This window comes from Pseudophryne corroboree, chromosome 10, assembly GCF_028390025.1.
Source record: "Pseudophryne corroboree isolate aPseCor3 chromosome 10, aPseCor3.hap2, whole genome shotgun sequence".
Taxonomy (NCBI): domain Eukaryota; kingdom Metazoa; phylum Chordata; class Amphibia; order Anura; family Myobatrachidae; genus Pseudophryne; species Pseudophryne corroboree.
The window spans coordinates 106,412,850-106,430,074 of record NC_086453.1 but is presented as its reverse complement, the minus strand read 5'-3'; the positions used below and the strand labels follow the sequence as shown (position 1 = coordinate 106,430,074).

General features: G+C 42.6%; 1 protein-coding gene across 1 annotated transcript; it reads right to left on the bottom strand.

The window, feature by feature from the left end:
• Positions 1 to 15,040: 15,040 nt before the first annotated feature.
• Positions 15,041 to 15,589, bottom strand: LOC134965222 (uncharacterized). The gene has a single exon (XM_063941727.1). It carries the CDS (start codon positions 15,587 to 15,589, stop codon positions 15,041 to 15,043), a length of 549 nt encoding a protein of 182 aa, XP_063797797.1.
• Between the last annotated feature and the right edge of the window lie 1,636 nt (positions 15,590 to 17,225).

Genomic DNA, 17,225 nt, shown 5'->3' with positions numbered 1-17,225 from the left:
TCTCTTCACGTTGAAGGAGCTATTAGAGTGGTATTGTTGAACAAATACCATTTTGTTCTTAATAGATTTCTTTGGAGCTGGACTTAATAATTTCTCTCTTGGTATTGAGAGAGCCTTACATTTGGCCTTCATCAGATCCTCGTGTTGGTACCCTTTATTAAGGAAACGTAATATCAGGTCATCGATTGCCAATGAAGCTTTGACCACTGTGTCTGAGATGCGACATACCCGGATAAATTGGGACAAAGGAAGACTCCTCACACATGCTGGAGGGTGCTGGCTTGATGCATGAAGATAGGTATTTCGATCTGTAACCTTACGATAGACCTCCGTATGTAGCTGTCCATCTTTCAGGGAAACTGAGACGTCCAGGAAGTTCACGCCCACTTGACTAATATTATAGGTGAATTTGATGTGCTCATCCACATTATTAATCATGTTAATGGCATTAACAAGTACTGACTCTTGACCTCTCCAAATGAGGAAGAGGTCATCTATGTATCTTGTTATCCATATGATACCGTCTGCAAAAACCTGATTTGAAAACAACAGCTGGCGCTCTTTAGTGAACATAAAGGAGTTGGCGAACGCTGGGGCCACACAAGACCCCATCGCACAACCCCTTTGTTGTTGATACCATTTGCCATCAAACAGAAAATAATTTCGTTTGAGGGTCAATTCAAGTAATTGCATGAAGAAGTCCTGATCTGGGCCCGTGTATGTGTTGTTCTGGGAAATTAAGTCACGGACAGCATTCAGCCCTTCTTCATGCTGTATATTCGTGTATAAAGATACCACATCCATAGTGCATAGGATGCATCCTTCAGGAAGATTGGAAAACTCCTGAATTTTATTAAGGAACATAGTGGTGTCCCTGAGATACATCTCTTGTTGCTGCACTATTGGTTGTAGGTAAATGTCCAAGTATTGCGAAATTTTATAATACAGAGAGTCCCTGGCAGCAATAATGGGCCTTCCTGGAGGGTGTGTACTGCTCTTGTGTATTTTGGGGATGGAATACAGGATAGGAGCTATTGGAAAGTCTTGTATAAGGCTGTTACATAATTCCTCTGATATAATATGGGCATGCTTTGCCTCATGTAGAATGGAATCTAACTCAGCCTTGTACACAGTGGTAGGATCCCTGTCAATGGGCAGATATACAGAAATGTCAGCTAGTTGCGAATACATCTCTGTTTTATAGTCACTGAGATTCATGACGACAACTCCTCCCCCCTTGTCTGCTGGACGTATGACAATGTCCTTACATTTACGTAAATTGTTTAGAGCCAAGCGTTCTTGTTTGGAGATGTTATTGTATGCTTCTTTAGGTGTTCTAGAATTACGCAGTACTTCTTTGTCTAAAGTTCTGGAGAAACATTTGAGAGAAATGTTATTAGAATATGGGTCAAATTTTGATTTGGTCTTAATTTGGGGGGGAATGACTGCCCGTCCTGTGTCTAATTGAACTGGAGATTTATCAAAGAATTCTTTCAGCCGTAAATTCCTGGCAAATCTGTAAGAATCTGTGTGCCATTGGATCTCATCAAATTTTCCAGTAGGAATGAAGGAAAGTCCTTTGTTAAGAATACTTATTTCAGATGGGGTCAGGATCCGGTCCGATAAATTAAAGACTGTGCTCACTTCCGTTTCTTTGGCTGTTTTTTTGTGGTTCCTCCTCCACTGTCCCCCACGCCTCGTGTAGGTTTTCCTGGGGTTCCCCGCTGAGTGCGGGTGCGAACCCCTAAAGGGGGCTTAGATGTACTTGGCTTTACGGTTTCTTCTCGTTCACTATGTGAAGAATGATCAGGACTTGATGTATCTGTTTCAAAAGTCCTAGGGGCCCTCCTTCTTTCTCTAAATCTCTGTTGGCGTGTACTGTTGGGGTTCTGAACCCAAGCATATACTTTCCCCTCCTGGTAATCCCTTTGTACCGCTGACAGTTTGTCCCTTTTATATTTGATTAAATTTTGTTTGTAGGAATCTACTTGCACTTTAAGTTTATCCAGCCAGTCATTTTGTTTGTCAGTTTTAAGTGACTCCATATGTACAGATTCAAAAGCTGTGATCTCAGTTTTGATAAGGCCGAGTTCTCGGGCTGACTCCTCGATCACCAGGAGAATTAAATCATAGCTGCACTTATTAAGTACAGCTACCCATCTCCTGCAAAAATCATGATTGTATTTCCCTATGGTGGGGGTATTTTTTATCCTGAATCCTCTAGGGATATGTTTACTTTTATGATAATCCGAGAGTGTCACCCCATGCATAAAAAAGTCCAATTCCTTTTTCTTCAGCCTCAGGATTTTATAATAAAGTTGTTCATTGGAGAGTGAACCTCCTGTAGTCTCAAAGTCCTCATTGAAATAAATGTCACTAGCTTCAGCTTCTGAGAAGCTTAACGTCTCTCCCACAGGGAGTACAATGTTACGGTAACCTCTGCCTTCTTGCGTCATGTTGTTAATAGATTGGTGCACACTCACCACACACCCGTGTTACTATGTACAGGTGAAACACCATATAAACTCCACACCAATGTCGGTTCACAGTGAAAGAATAAATGACCGGTTGCCTTGCTTGATGACTGGTACAAAGTGAGGTACAATCCCCACAGGATACCGGACACCTTCTATATGGATAAAGAAGCTGGCACTCCGGATTGATAATGGTATTTGCCCTGGTGCCTTCACTTATCTGTATAGCAACAGACAATATAAAAGTCCAAAGAGGGGCGGCACTCAGCGGGTCTTCCGTATGCACTAGATAATAAAGGACGGCGGAGTGACGCCTGGCAGAGGTTTACGTTTCAGTTTAATAAATAAACTTTCGTCAGAACAAGGAAACAATGAAAATTACATACCTTTATACCTGTAGATCACCATGTGAGACAGACAGCGTGGACGCTGGCTGCGGCGCCTCCCGGTGACGTCACGTGAGTGCGACGTGCGCTCTGCAGCGCTGCATCCGGCCGGGCCGTATCTAGGCAACAGAAAAAACAATACAGCACCATCACCATAACAACAAGGCAGATCGAGTTTTGTAATCCTGGAATAGGAAACGGCTCAATATCGCAATAAACATAATCATACATCATATTAATACTTGTTGCTGGGTAATCTACTGTTTCATCGCCACACTAGGTATATATTATACTAGACAAAGATGTTGTTACCCAGGCAATAAAAATTAACTCAAACTAAAGAAAACAATTCCAGTTCAATTGTTCATTCAAACCCCTGGGAACTACAGTGTCCAGGGAATGAATCCAGCGCGCCTCCAGCTGGAGAAGTTTCCTGGCTCTGTCCCCTCCTCTGACACATGCTGGCACCTGATCTATTATTTTATATTTGAGAGTGGCCAGACTATGATGCATCATTTTGAAGTGTCTGGCTACTGGTTGTTCCAAATCAGATCCTTCAAGTGCATGTCTGATGGACATTCTATGTGTGGCCATCCTTTCTTTAAAACTACAGGTGGTTTTACCCACGTATAGAAGTCCGCATGGACAGCGTATGAAGTAGACCACAAATTTACTGGAACAAGTCAAAACATGCTTAATAGTTAGACGTTTTCCCGTATGTGGGTGAGCAAACGAGGATCCTGTCTCCATGTAACTACATGTGATGCAACCTGTGCATTTGTAGCATCCTGGCTTACGTGTAAGGAACGTTGCACTCGGAGCAGGCGCTAGTCTACCAATGTCATTCACCACTAACAGATCTTTTAGGTTGCGTCCACGTTTGTAACTTGGTAGTATGGTCATATCTTTAAAGCCACCTAGATCAGTATCATTAGTGATGATGGGCCACAATTCTCTAGATCTCTTCACGTTGAAGGAGCTATTAGAGTGGTATTGTTGAACAAATACCATTTTGTTCTTAATAGATTTCTTTGGAGCTGGACTTAATAATTTCTCTCTTGGTATTGAGAGAGCCTTACATTTGGCCTTCATCAGATCCTCGTGTTGGTACCCTTTATTAAGGAAACGTAATATCAGGTCATCGATTGCCAATGAAGCTTTGACCACTGTGTCTGAGATGCGACATACCCGGATAAATTGGGACAAAGGAAGACTCCTCACACATGCTGGAGGGTGCTGGCTTGATGCATGAAGATAGGTATTTCGATCTGTAACCTTACGATAGACCTCCGTATGTAGCTGTCCATCTTTCAGGGAAACTGAGACGTCCAGGAAGTTCACGCCCACTTGACTAATATTATAGGTGAATTTGATGTGCTCATCCACATTATTAATCATGTTAATGGCATTAACAAGTACTGACTCTTGACCTCTCCAAATGAGGAAGAGGTCATCTATGTATCTTGTTATCCATATGATACCGTCTGCAAAAACCTGATTTGAAAACAACAGCTGGCGCTCTTTAGTGAACATAAAGGAGTTGGCGAACGCTGGGGCCACACAAGACCCCATCGCACAACCCCTTTGTTGTTGATACCATTTGCCATCAAACAGAAAATAATTTCGTTTGAGGGTCAATTCAAGTAATTGCATGAAGAAGTCCTGATCTGGGCCCGTGTATGTGTTGTTCTGGGAAATTAAGTCACGGACAGCATTCAGCCCTTCTTCATGCTGTATATTCGTGTATAAAGATACCACATCCATAGTGCATAGGATGCATCCTTCAGGAAGATTGGAAAACTCCTGAATTTTATTAAGGAACATAGTGGTGTCCCTGAGATACATCTCTTGTTGCTGCACTATTGGTTGTAGGTAAATGTCCAAGTATTGCGAAATTTTATAATACAGAGAGTCCCTGGCAGCAATAATGGGCCTTCCTGGAGGGTGTGTACTGCTCTTGTGTATTTTGGGGATGGAATACAGGATAGGAGCTATTGGAAAGTCTTGTATAAGGCTGTTACATAATTCCTCTGATATAATATGGGCATGCTTTGCCTCATGTAGAATGGAATCTAACTCAGCCTTGTACACAGTGGTAGGATCCCTGTCAATGGGCAGATATACAGAAATGTCAGCTAGTTGCGAATACATCTCTGTTTTATAGTCACTGAGATTCATGACGACAACTCCTCCCCCCTTGTCTGCTGGACGTATGACAATGTCCTTACATTTACGTAAATTGTTTAGAGCCAAGCGTTCTTGTTTGGAGATGTTATTGTATGCTTCTTTAGGTGTTCTAGAATTACGCAGTACTTCTTTGTCTAAAGTTCTGGAGAAACATTTGAGAGAAATGTTATTAGAATATGGGTCAAATTTTGATTTGGTCTTAATTTGGGGGGGAATGACTGCCCGTCCTGTGTCTAATTGAACTGGAGATTTATCAAAGAATTCTTTCAGCCGTAAATTCCTGGCAAATCTGTAAGAATCTGTGTGCCATTGGATCTCATCAAATTTTCCAGTAGGAATGAAGGAAAGTCCTTTGTTAAGAATACTTATTTCAGATGGGGTCAGGATCCGGTCCGATAAATTAAAGACTGTGCTCACTTCCGTTTCTTTGGCTGTTTTTTTGTGGTTCCTCCTCCACTGTCCCCCACGCCTCGTGTAGGTTTTCCTGGGGTTCCCCGCTGAGTGCGGGTGCGAACCCCTAAAGGGGGCTTAGATGTACTTGGCTTTACGGTTTCTTCTCGTTCACTATGTGAAGAATGATCAGGACTTGATGTATCTGTTTCAAAAGTCCTAGGGGCCCTCCTTCTTTCTCTAAATCTCTGTTGGCGTGTACTGTTGGGGTTCTGAACCCAAGCATATACTTTCCCCTCCTGGTAATCCCTTTGTACCGCTGACAGTTTGTCCCTTTTATATTTGATTAAATTTTGTTTGTAGGAATCTACTTGCACTTTAAGTTTATCCAGCCAGTCATTTTGTTTGTCAGTTTTAAGTGACTCCATATGTACAGATTCAAAAGCTGTGATCTCAGTTTTGATAAGGCCGAGTTCTCGGGCTGACTCCTCGATCACCAGGAGAATTAAATCATAGCTGCACTTATTAAGTACAGCTACCCATCTCCTGCAAAAATCATGATTGTATTTCCCTATGGTGGGGGTATTTTTTATCCTGAATCCTCTAGGGATATGTTTACTTTTATGATAATCCGAGAGTGTCACCCCATGCATAAAAAAGTCCAATTCCTTTTTCTTCAGCCTCAGGATTTTATAATAAAGTTGTTCATTGGAGAGTGAACCTCCTGTAGTCTCAAAGTCCTCATTGAAATAAATGTCACTAGCTTCAGCTTCTGAGAAGCTTAACGTCTCTCCCACAGGGAGTACAATGTTACGGTAACCTCTGCCTTCTTGCGTCATGTTGTTAATAGATTGGTGCACACTCACCACACACCCGTGTTACTATGTACAGGTGAAACACCATATAAATTCCACACCAATGTCGGTTCACAGTGAAAGAATAAATGACCGGTTGCCTTGCTTGATGACTGGTACAAAGTGAGGTACAATCCCCACAGGATACCGGACACCTTCTATATGGATAAAGAAGCTGGCACTCCGGATTGATAATGGTATTTGCCCTGGTGCCTTCACTTATCTGTATAGCAACAGACAATATAAAAGTCCAAAGAGGGGCGGCACTCAGCGGGTCTTCCGTATGCACTAGATAATAAAGGACGGCGGAGTGACGCCTGGCAGAGGTTTACGTTTCAGTTTAATAAATAAACTTTCGTCAGAACAAGGAAACAATGAAAATTACATACCTTTATACCTGTAGATCACCATGTGAGACAGACAGCGTGGACGCTGGCTGCGGCGCCTCCCGGTGACGTCACGTGAGTGCGACGTGCGCTCTGCAGCGCTGCATCCGGCCGGGCCGTATCTAGGCAACAGAAAAAACAATACAGCACCATCACCATAACAACAAGGCAGATCGAGTTTTGTAATCCTGGAATAGGAAACGGCTCAATATCGCAATAAACATAATCATACATCATATTAATACTTGTTGCTGGGTAATCTACTGTTTCATCGCCACACTAGGTATATATTATACTAGACAAAGATGTTGTTACCCAGGCAATAAAAATTAACTCAAACTAAAGAAAACAATTCCAGTTCAATTGTTCATTCAAACCCCTGGGAACTACAGTGTCCAGGGAATGAATCCAGCGCGCCTCCAGCTGGAGAAGTTTCCTGGCTCTGTCCCCTCCTCTGACACATGCTGGCACCTGATCTATTATTTTGACCTCTTCCTCATTTGGAGAGGTCAAGAGTCAGTACTTGTTAATGCCATTAACATGATTAATAATGTGGATGAGCACATCAAATTCACCTATAATATTAGTCAAGTGGGCGTGAACTTCCTGGACGTCTCAGTTTCCCTGAAAGATGGACAGCTACATACGGAGGTCTATCGTAAGGTTACAGATCGAAATACCTATCTTCATGCATCAAGCCAGCACCCTCCAGCATGTGTGAGGAGTCTTCCTTTGTCCCAATTTATCCGGGTATGTCGCATCTCAGACACAGTGGTCAAAGCTTCATTGGCAATCGATGACCTGATATTACGTTTCCTTAATAAAGGGTACCAACACGAGGATCTGATGAAGGCCAAATGTAAGGCTCTCTCAATACCAAGAGAGAAATTATTAAGTCCAGCTCCAAAGAAATCTATTAAGAACAAAATGGTATTTGTTCAACAATACCACTCTAATAGCTCCTTCAACGTGAAGAGATCTAGAGAATTGTGGCCCATCATCACTAATGATACTGATCTAGGTGGCTTTAAAGATATGACCATACTACCAAGTTACAAACGTGGACGCAACCTAAAAGATCTGTTAGTGGTGAATGACATTGGTAGACTAGCGCCTGCTCCGAGTGCAACGTTCCTTACACGTAAGCCAGGATGCTACAAATGCACAGGTTGCATCACATGTAGTTACATGGAGACAGGATCCTCGTTTGCTCACCCACATACGGGAAAACGTCTAACTATTAAGCATGTTTTGACTTGTTCCAGTAAATTTGTGGTCTACTTCATACGCTGTCCATGCGGACTTCTATACGTGGGTAAAACCACCTGTAGTTTTAAAGAAAGGATGGCCACACATAGAATGTCCATCAGACATGCACTTGAAGGATCTGATTTGGAACAACCAGTAGCCAGACACTTCAAAATGATGCATCATAGTCTGGCCACTCTCAAATATAAAATAATAGATCAGGTGCCAGCATGTGTCAGAGGAGGGGACAGAGCCAGGAAACTTCTCCAGCTGGAGGCGCGCTGGATTCATTCCCTGGACACTGTAGTTCCCAGGGGTTTGAATGAACAATTGAACTGGAATTGTTTTCTTTAGTTTGAGTTAATTTTTATTGCCTGGGTAACAACATCTTTGTCTAGTATAATATATACCTAGTGTGGCGATGAAACAGTAGATTACCCAGCAACAAGTATTAATATGATGTATGATTATGTTTATTGCGATATTGAGCCGTTTCCTATTCCAGGATTACAAAACTCGATCTGCCTTGTTGTTATGGTGATGGTGCTGTATTGTTTTTTCTGTTGCCTAGATACGGCCCGGCCGGATGCAGCGCTGCAGAGCGCACGTCGCACTCACGTGACGTCACCGGGAGGCGCCGCAGCCAGCGTCCACGCTGTCTGTCTCACATGGTGATCTACAGGTATAAAGGTATGTAATTTTCATTGTTTCCTTGTTCTGACGAAAGTTTATTTATTAAACTGAAACGTAAACCTCTGCCAGGCGTCACTCCGCCGTCCTTTATTATCTAGTGCATACGGAAGACCCGCTGAGTGCCGCCCCTCTTTGGACTTTTATATTGTCTGTTGCTATACAGATAAGTGAAGGCACCAGGGCAAATACCATTATCAATCCGGAGTGCCAGCTTCTTTATCCATATAGAAGGTGTCCGGTATCCTGTGGGGATTGTACCTCACTTTGTACCAGTCATCAAGCAAGGCAACCGGTCATTTATTCTTTCACTGTGAACCGACATTGGTGTGGAGTTTATATGGTGTTTCACCTGTACATAGTAACACGGGTGTGTGGTGAGTGTGCACCAATCTATTAACAACATGACGCAAGAAGGCAGAGGTTACCGTAACATTGTACTCCCTGTGGGAGAGACGTTAAGCTTCTCAGAAGCTGAAGCTAGTGACATTTATTTCAATGAGGACTTTGAGACTACAGGAGGTTCACTCTCCAATGAACAACTTTATTATAAAATCCTGAGGCTGAAGAAAAAGGAATTGGACTTTTTTATGCATGGGGTGACACTCTCGGATTATCATAAAAGTAAACATATCCCTAGAGGATTCAGGATAAAAAATACCCCCACCATAGGGAAATACAATCATGATTTTTGCAGGAGATGGGTAGCTGTACTTAATAAGTGCAGCTATGATTTAATTCTCCTGGTGATCGAGGAGTCAGCCCGAGAACTCGGCCTTATCAAAACTGAGATCACAGCTTTTGAATCTGTACATATGGAGTCACTTAAAACTGACAAACAAAATGACTGGCTGGATAAACTTAAAGTGCAAGTAGATTCCTACAAACAAAATTTAATCAAATATAAAAGGGACAAACTGTCAGCGGTACAAAGGGATTACCAGGAGGGGAAAGTATATGCTTGGGTTCAGAACCCCAACAGTACACGCCAACAGAGATTTAGAGAAAGAAGGAGGGCCCCTAGGACTTTTGAAACAGATACATCAAGTCCTGATCATTCTTCACATAGTGAACGAGAAGAAACCGTAAAGCCAAGTACATCTAAGCCCCCTTTAGGGGTTCGCACCCGCACTCAGCGGGGAACCCCAGGAAAACCTACACGAGGCGTGGGGGACAGTGGAGGAGGAACCACAAAAAAACAGCCAAAGAAACGGAAGTGAGCACAGTCTTTAATTTATCGGACCGGATCCTGACCCCATCTGAAATAAGTATTCTTAACAAAGGACTTTCCTTCATTCCTACTGGAAAATTTGATGAGATCCAATGGCACACAGATTCTTACAGATTTGCCAGGAATTTACGGCTGAAAGAATTCTTTGATAAATCTCCAGTTCAATTAGACACAGGACGGGCAGTCATTCCCCCCCAAATTAAGACCAAATCAAAATTTGACCCATATTCTAATAACATTTCTCTCAAATGTTTCTCCAGAACTTTAGACAAAGAAGTACTGCGTAATTCTAGAACACCTAAAGAAGCATACAATAACATCTCCAAACAAGAACGCTTGGCTCTAAACAATTTACGTAAATGTAAGGACATTGTCATACGTCCAGCAGACAAGGGGGGAGGAGTTGTCGTCATGAATCTCAGTGACTATAAAACAGAGATGTATTCGCAACTAGCTGACATTTCTGTATATCTGCCCATTGACAGGGATCCTACCACTGTGTACAAGGCTGAGTTAGATTCCATTCTACATGAGGCAAAGCATGCCCATATTATATCAGAGGAATTATGTAACAGCCTTATACAAGACTTTCCAATAGCTCCTATCCTGTATTCCATCCCCAAAATACACAAGAGCAGTACACACCCTCCAGGAAGGCCCATTATTGCTGCCAGGGACTCTCTGTATTATAAAATTTCGCAATACTTGGACATTTACCTACAACCAATAGTGCAGCAACAAGAGATGTATCTCAGGGACACCACTATGTTCCTTAATAAAATTCAGGAGTTTTCCAATCTTCCTGAAGGATGCATCCTATGCACTATGGATGTGGTATCTTTATACACGAATATACAGCATGAAGAAGGGCTGAATGCTGTCCGTGACTTAATTTCCCAGAACAACACATACACGGGCCCAGATCAGGACTTCTTCATGCAATTACTTGAATTGACCCTCAAACGAAATTATTTTCTGTTTGATGGCAAATGGTATCAACAACAAAGGGGTTGTGCGATGGGGTCTTGTGTGGCCCCAGCGTTCGCCAACTCCTTTATGTTCACTAAAGAGCGCCAGCTGTTGTTTTCAAATCAGGTTTTTGCAGACGGTATCATATGGATAACAAGATACATAGATGACCTCTTCCTCATTTGGAGAGGTCAAGAGTCAGTACTTGTTAATGCCATTAACATGATTAATAATGTGGATGAGCACATCAAATTCACCTATAATATTAGTCAAGTGGGCGTGAACTTCCTGGACGTCTCAGTTTCCCTGAAAGATGGACAGCTACATACGGAGGTCTATCGTAAGGTTACAGATCGAAATACCTATCTTCATGCATCAAGCCAGCACCCTCCAGCATGTGTGAGGAGTCTTCCTTTGTCCCAATTTATCCGGGTATGTCGCATCTCAGACACAGTGGTCAAAGCTTCATTGGCAATCGATGACCTGATATTACGTTTCCTTAATAAAGGGTACCAACACGAGGATCTGATGAAGGCCAAATGTAAGGCTCTCTCAATACCAAGAGAGAAATTATTAAGTCCAGCTCCAAAGAAATCTATTAAGAACAAAATGGTATTTGTTCAACAATACCACTCTAATAGCTCCTTCAACGTGAAGAGATCTAGAGAATTGTGGCCCATCATCACTAATGATACTGATCTAGGTGGCTTTAAAGATATGACCATACTACCAAGTTACAAACGTGGACGCAACCTAAAAGATCTGTTAGTGGTGAATGACATTGGTAGACTAGCGCCTGCTCCGAGTGCAACGTTCCTTACACGTAAGCCAGGATGCTACAAATGCACAGGTTGCATCACATGTAGTTACATGGAGACAGGATCCTCGTTTGCTCACCCACATACGGGAAAACGTCTAACTATTAAGCATGTTTTGACTTGTTCCAGTAAATTTGTGGTCTACTTCATACGCTGTCCATGCGGACTTCTATACGTGGGTAAAACCACCTGTAGTTTTAAAGAAAGGATGGCCACACATAGAATGTCCATCAGACATGCACTTGAAGGATCTGATTTGGAACAACCAGTAGCCAGACACTTCAAAATGATGCATCATAGTCTGGCCACTCTCAAATATAAAATAATAGATCAGGTGCCAGCATGTGTCAGAGGAGGGGACAGAGCCAGGAAACTTCTCCAGCTGGAGGCGCGCTGGATTCATTCCCTGGACACTGTAGTTCCCAGGGGTTTGAATGAACAATTGAACTGGAATTGTTTTCTTTAGTTTGAGTTAATTTTTATTGCCTGGGTAACAACATCTTTGTCTAGTATAATATATACCTAGTGTGGCGATGAAACAGTAGATTACCCAGCAACAAGTATTAATATGATGTATGATTATGTTTATTGCGATATTGAGCCGTTTCCTATTCCAGGATTACAAAACTCGATCTGCCTTGTTGTTATGGTGATGGTGCTGTATTGTTTTTTCTGTTGCCTAGATACGGCCCGGCCGGATGCAGCGCTGCAGAGCGCACGTCGCACTCACGTGACGTCACCGGGAGGCGCCGCAGCCAGCGTCCACGCTGTCTGTCTCACATGGTGATCTACAGGTATAAAGGTATGTAATTTTCATTGTTTCCTTGTTCTGACGAAAGTTTATTTATTAAACTGAAACGTAAACCTCTGCCAGGCGTCACTCCGCCGTCCTTTATTATCTAGTGCATACGGAAGACCCGCTGAGTGCCGCCCCTCTTTGGACTTTTATTTGTATATATATACATATATACAAAATAGAGAATTCAGCACTCACCATAGCAAGCTCACTTGTCCTCACAACATCAATAAATAAATAAATGATGGGGGTTTAGTTGGTGGATTGGCCAATGCACGGAAGCCTGCATACCGAGAGTTAACCAAAGATTAACCCCAAAATATACAAACAAATATAGAAAACCACAGCACTCGCCACCCCAGAAGCGGGGTGCAGTGTCTGCACTCACCACTCATAGGGTGGGGTGCATGCAGCCCATGGCCACCTACCCAAATACATACAAAATAGAGAATTCAGCACTCACCATAGCAAGCTCACTTGTCCTCACAACATCAATAAATAAATAAATGATGGGGGTTTAGTTGGTGGATTGGCCAATGCACGGAAGCCTGCATACCGATTTTCAAGGTACCCCACCTTCATGCAGGTCCTACACTATCACAAAGCCTAAAGAATTAAAACCTGGCAACTGTATCACATATAATATAACTGCAAATATGCCCACTAGGTTTAATGTATGCCTGCCACATATCTAGTGGCTTTTAAAGGCATACTAGTCACCTGACACAGCCGATAAATTACTAAGGAGCAGCTGACACAGGTTTAGAACAATTAAGATTACACAGGGGTGCATGAAAAGGCCTGTGACCATGGTTAATAATGTGGCAGGCATACATTAAACCTAGTGGGCATATTTGCAGTTATATTATATGTGATACAGTTGCCAGGTTTTAATTCTTTAGGCTTTGTGATAGTGTAGGACCTGCATGAAGGTGGGGTACCTTGAAAATCGGTATGCAGGCTTCCGTGCATTGGCCAATCCACCAACTAAACCCCCATCATTTATTTATTTATTGATGTTGTGAGGACAAGTGAGCTTGCTATGGTGAGTGCTGAATTCTCTCTTTTGTATGTATTTGGGTAGGTGGCCATGGGCTGCATGCACCCCACCCTATGAGTGGTGAGTGCAGACACTGCACCCCGCTTCTGGGGTGGCGAGTGCTGTGGTTTTCTATATTTGTTTGTATATACATATATATATATACACACACACACACACACACACACACACACACACACACACACACACGGTATATATGTATATATATATATATACACACACACACACACACACTAGTTTTATGGACCCAGCATATACTGGGTCACCTCAGTCCCCACCCCTGTGATTGGCTCCACCCAGTTCTGGAAACCCCCCCATGCAAATCCTGCATTTGCCACTGCCATCATACCGATGATGGTGAATTGAAACCCCTCTTTGAGAAAACATTGTCCTTGGCTCTGGAAACCTACAGTTACCCACAGAGGTGGGACTCAAACAGGTCAGTGTCCATAATTATTATAATTATTTTATATAGCACCACCATATTATGCGGGGCTGTATAGAGCATTTTAAGTCAATGAATCCTTTCAGCAGTGGTGCTTTATCTGATTTGCCTACTGAATGGTCTGAAGTCCATTGTTGTCAGCAGCCAGTTAACCTGTTGGAGATCTAAACAGGATCTCCAAACCAGGAGTGGGCTCCTGTACTTCAGTATATGAGTAATGACTCCACAGATGCATAGTGTTAGCAGGGTGTTATGGGCTATCTGGTGCAGTGATGTCAGTCCACACACTGAGTGACTTAAACAGTAACGCAGGTTTATTTAGTGTACACAGGTGAATCAGATGTAACACTGATAGCTGTAATCAGGAGCCCATATATCACACAAGGTAACAGCATTATGTAGTGGTACTTATCAGGAGATGTCTGTGATGGTGATGCATGGAGGACTGCACAGCTGTGCAGTTTGACTCCCACTGTAGAGAAGATGATGCATGCACTGGAAACACTGTGAGTCTCTGTAGCTGAGATCTGCTCCAAGTCTCAGCTCTGCACATTTGTACACCAGGACTCTGTCTCTTAGTCTCTGTGTGTCACACTCTCCTCACTCTCCTCTGAGATGGAGGAACAGGAACTTACATCATTCTTCTCTGCCTCCGAGTGACTCCTGGCACTAGAGGTCTAACACTAGGGGATGCACTCATAGACTAATACACAGAAGGAGACAGGTACAGAGCTTACCATATCTTAACACTCCCCCTCACTCAAGACTGTCTCTGGGCACAAGTTTAAAGAACATGACATTTTATCAAACAAATCAATAAAGTCACTCCTGTAACCGGAAACATAACGTGAAGCAAAAAACAGTGAGAACAAATCAACATTAACCATATTCTAGTCCACATTCCATCAGGAATGCAAGTAGCAAGTGTGATGACAGTCCTTTTGTCAACATGTCGGCAATATTTTCTTTATTTGCAACATATTCCACATTGACGGACTTGTTTTCCACCAACTCACGAATGAATTGATGTCTTATAGCAATGTGCTTTGACCGTCCATGATGCTTTGTGCTACAAAAAAGATCAATTGCTCCCTTGTTATCACACTTCATGTTGATGATCTCACTGTGGTCAAAAAAAGACCTAATTTGCGTAATGTCTCTCTTATCCAAAGCACTTCTTCTGAAGTTTCTGTGAGCGCCATGTACTCTGACTCTATTGTAGAAAGAGCAACTGTGGGTTGTTTCCTACTTGCCCAGCTTATGGCTGCACCTGCTAGTGCAAACAGGTATCTAGTATAAGAACTTCTATCATCCTCATCTGACCCCAAGTCAGCGTCATAGAATACTTTTAAGCTGGTATCTGATGATCTTGTAAATTTCAGCTTTAGTGAACTTGTACCTTTGAGGTACCTTAGTATTCTCTTTACTGCAATCCAGTGTTGTCTCCCAGGATTATTTGCGAATTGGCTTGCCCGATTCACTACATGTGTGATGTCTGGACGTGTCCCGATGCTTGCATACATCAAACTACCAATGACATTTTGATAAGGGATTTCTTGCATTTCCTCTATCTCCCCTTTGCTGCTTGTTGACATGGCCTTGACCATCTTTGTACTTTTATCAATGGGAGTACTTACTGGTTTTGCATCTGTCATTCTGTACTTGGAAATTATTGCCTCAATGTATGTTTGTTGGTCAATTGTGACAGTTTGCTTTTGCAGGTTTTGTACAATTTTCATACCTAATAGATGATTTGCAGGGCCTAGATCTTTCAACTTGAATCTTTGTTTAAGCTGCTGCTTGACATCAGTGATGTGATCTTCTTGATCTGCCAAAAGTAAATCATCCACATAGACAGCTATGATGAACAGCTTTTCTTTGATGGTTTTGTGGTATGGGCAGTCTCTGACCTAACAAAGTTCATTTCTAGTAATGCTGCATCCAACTTTACATACCAGCAACGACCACTTTGCTTGAGGCCATATAGCGACTTCTTTAACAGACAAACGTTCCCAATTTGGAATATGTCCATATAATAATGTTCAGGTGGTTCCATATAAATTTCCTCAATTTAGTTGATATAACAGTAGATCATGTAGTGTAGCAACAGAAATCACTAACCTTAAGGTGCTGTACCTTGCGACTGGTGAGTAGGTCTCTCCGTAATCGATTCCATATGTCTGGGTATATCCCTTGGCAATAAGGCAGGCTATGTAATGAGCTACTGTCCCATCTGCATTCAACTTCTTGCCGAAAACCCACTTGTTTTTAATCATTTTATGGTCACTTGGTCTATCAACCAGTCCATGTACTGTTATCATTTAGTGCTGACAGCTCTGTATCAATTGCTGACTTCCACTCTGTCCAATCACTGCTTGACTTTGCTTCCTGTATGTTTTGAGGTTCACAGTAAGCTATGTTTGCATACTCCTCACTGTATTTCTTGGCCGGAATACCTTTTCTGCTCCTCGTGGACTTCTGTTCTCTGACTTGTTGTGTGCTTTGACACTCTCAGACTCAGACACGCTTTCTGCTGCCTGTACATAAAATAATACATTTTGTTGTTGCTTCATTGCTCCAGTTAGTGATGCTGTCTCGTAGAATACCACATCTCTGGATTTAAGAAGATGTTTACTTGTAACATCCCAAAGTCTGTATCCTTTGCTTTCGTCGCAGTATCCAAGCATTATACATTCTATGGATTTTGGATCTAGCTTTCTCCTTTTCTCCTTTGGTATATGTGCAAAAGCTTTGCTCCCGAAAACACGAAGATGACTGATACTTGGCTTTTTCCTGGACCACGCCTCCAGTGGCGTTTTACCTTTGACGGTCACTGTAGGTGCACGATTCTTTAGGTATACTGCAGTAGATACTGCTTTTGCCCAAAACTTATTTTCCAGGCCAGCATCACTTAGCATAGTCCGTGCTCTCTCAACAATTGTGCGGTTTGCCCGCTCAATCACGCCATTCTGTTCCATCGTGCAGGCAATTGTTAGCTGATGCTTTATGCCATATTTCCTAAGAGATGTGGCTAAGGCTTTGTTATCATACTCTCCACCATTGGGGGTCATTCCGAGTTGATCGCTAGCTGCATTTGTTCGCAGCACAGCGTTCAGGATAAAAAACGGCAGTTCTGCGCATGCGTATGCAACGCAATGCACACACGCGTCGTATGGGCACAACAATGTAGTTTTGCACAGGGTCCAGCGAAGCATTTCAGTCGCAATGATGGCCGCAGAGTGATTGACATGAAATGGGCGTTTCTGGGTGTCAACTGACCGTTTTCAGGGA

Bases quoted from the DNA above. Each gene is read 5' to 3' on its own strand.
- LOC134965222 (XM_063941727.1), bottom strand. From the start codon at position 15,589: ATGACAGATGCAAAACCAGTAAGTACTCCCATTGATAAAAGTACAAAG.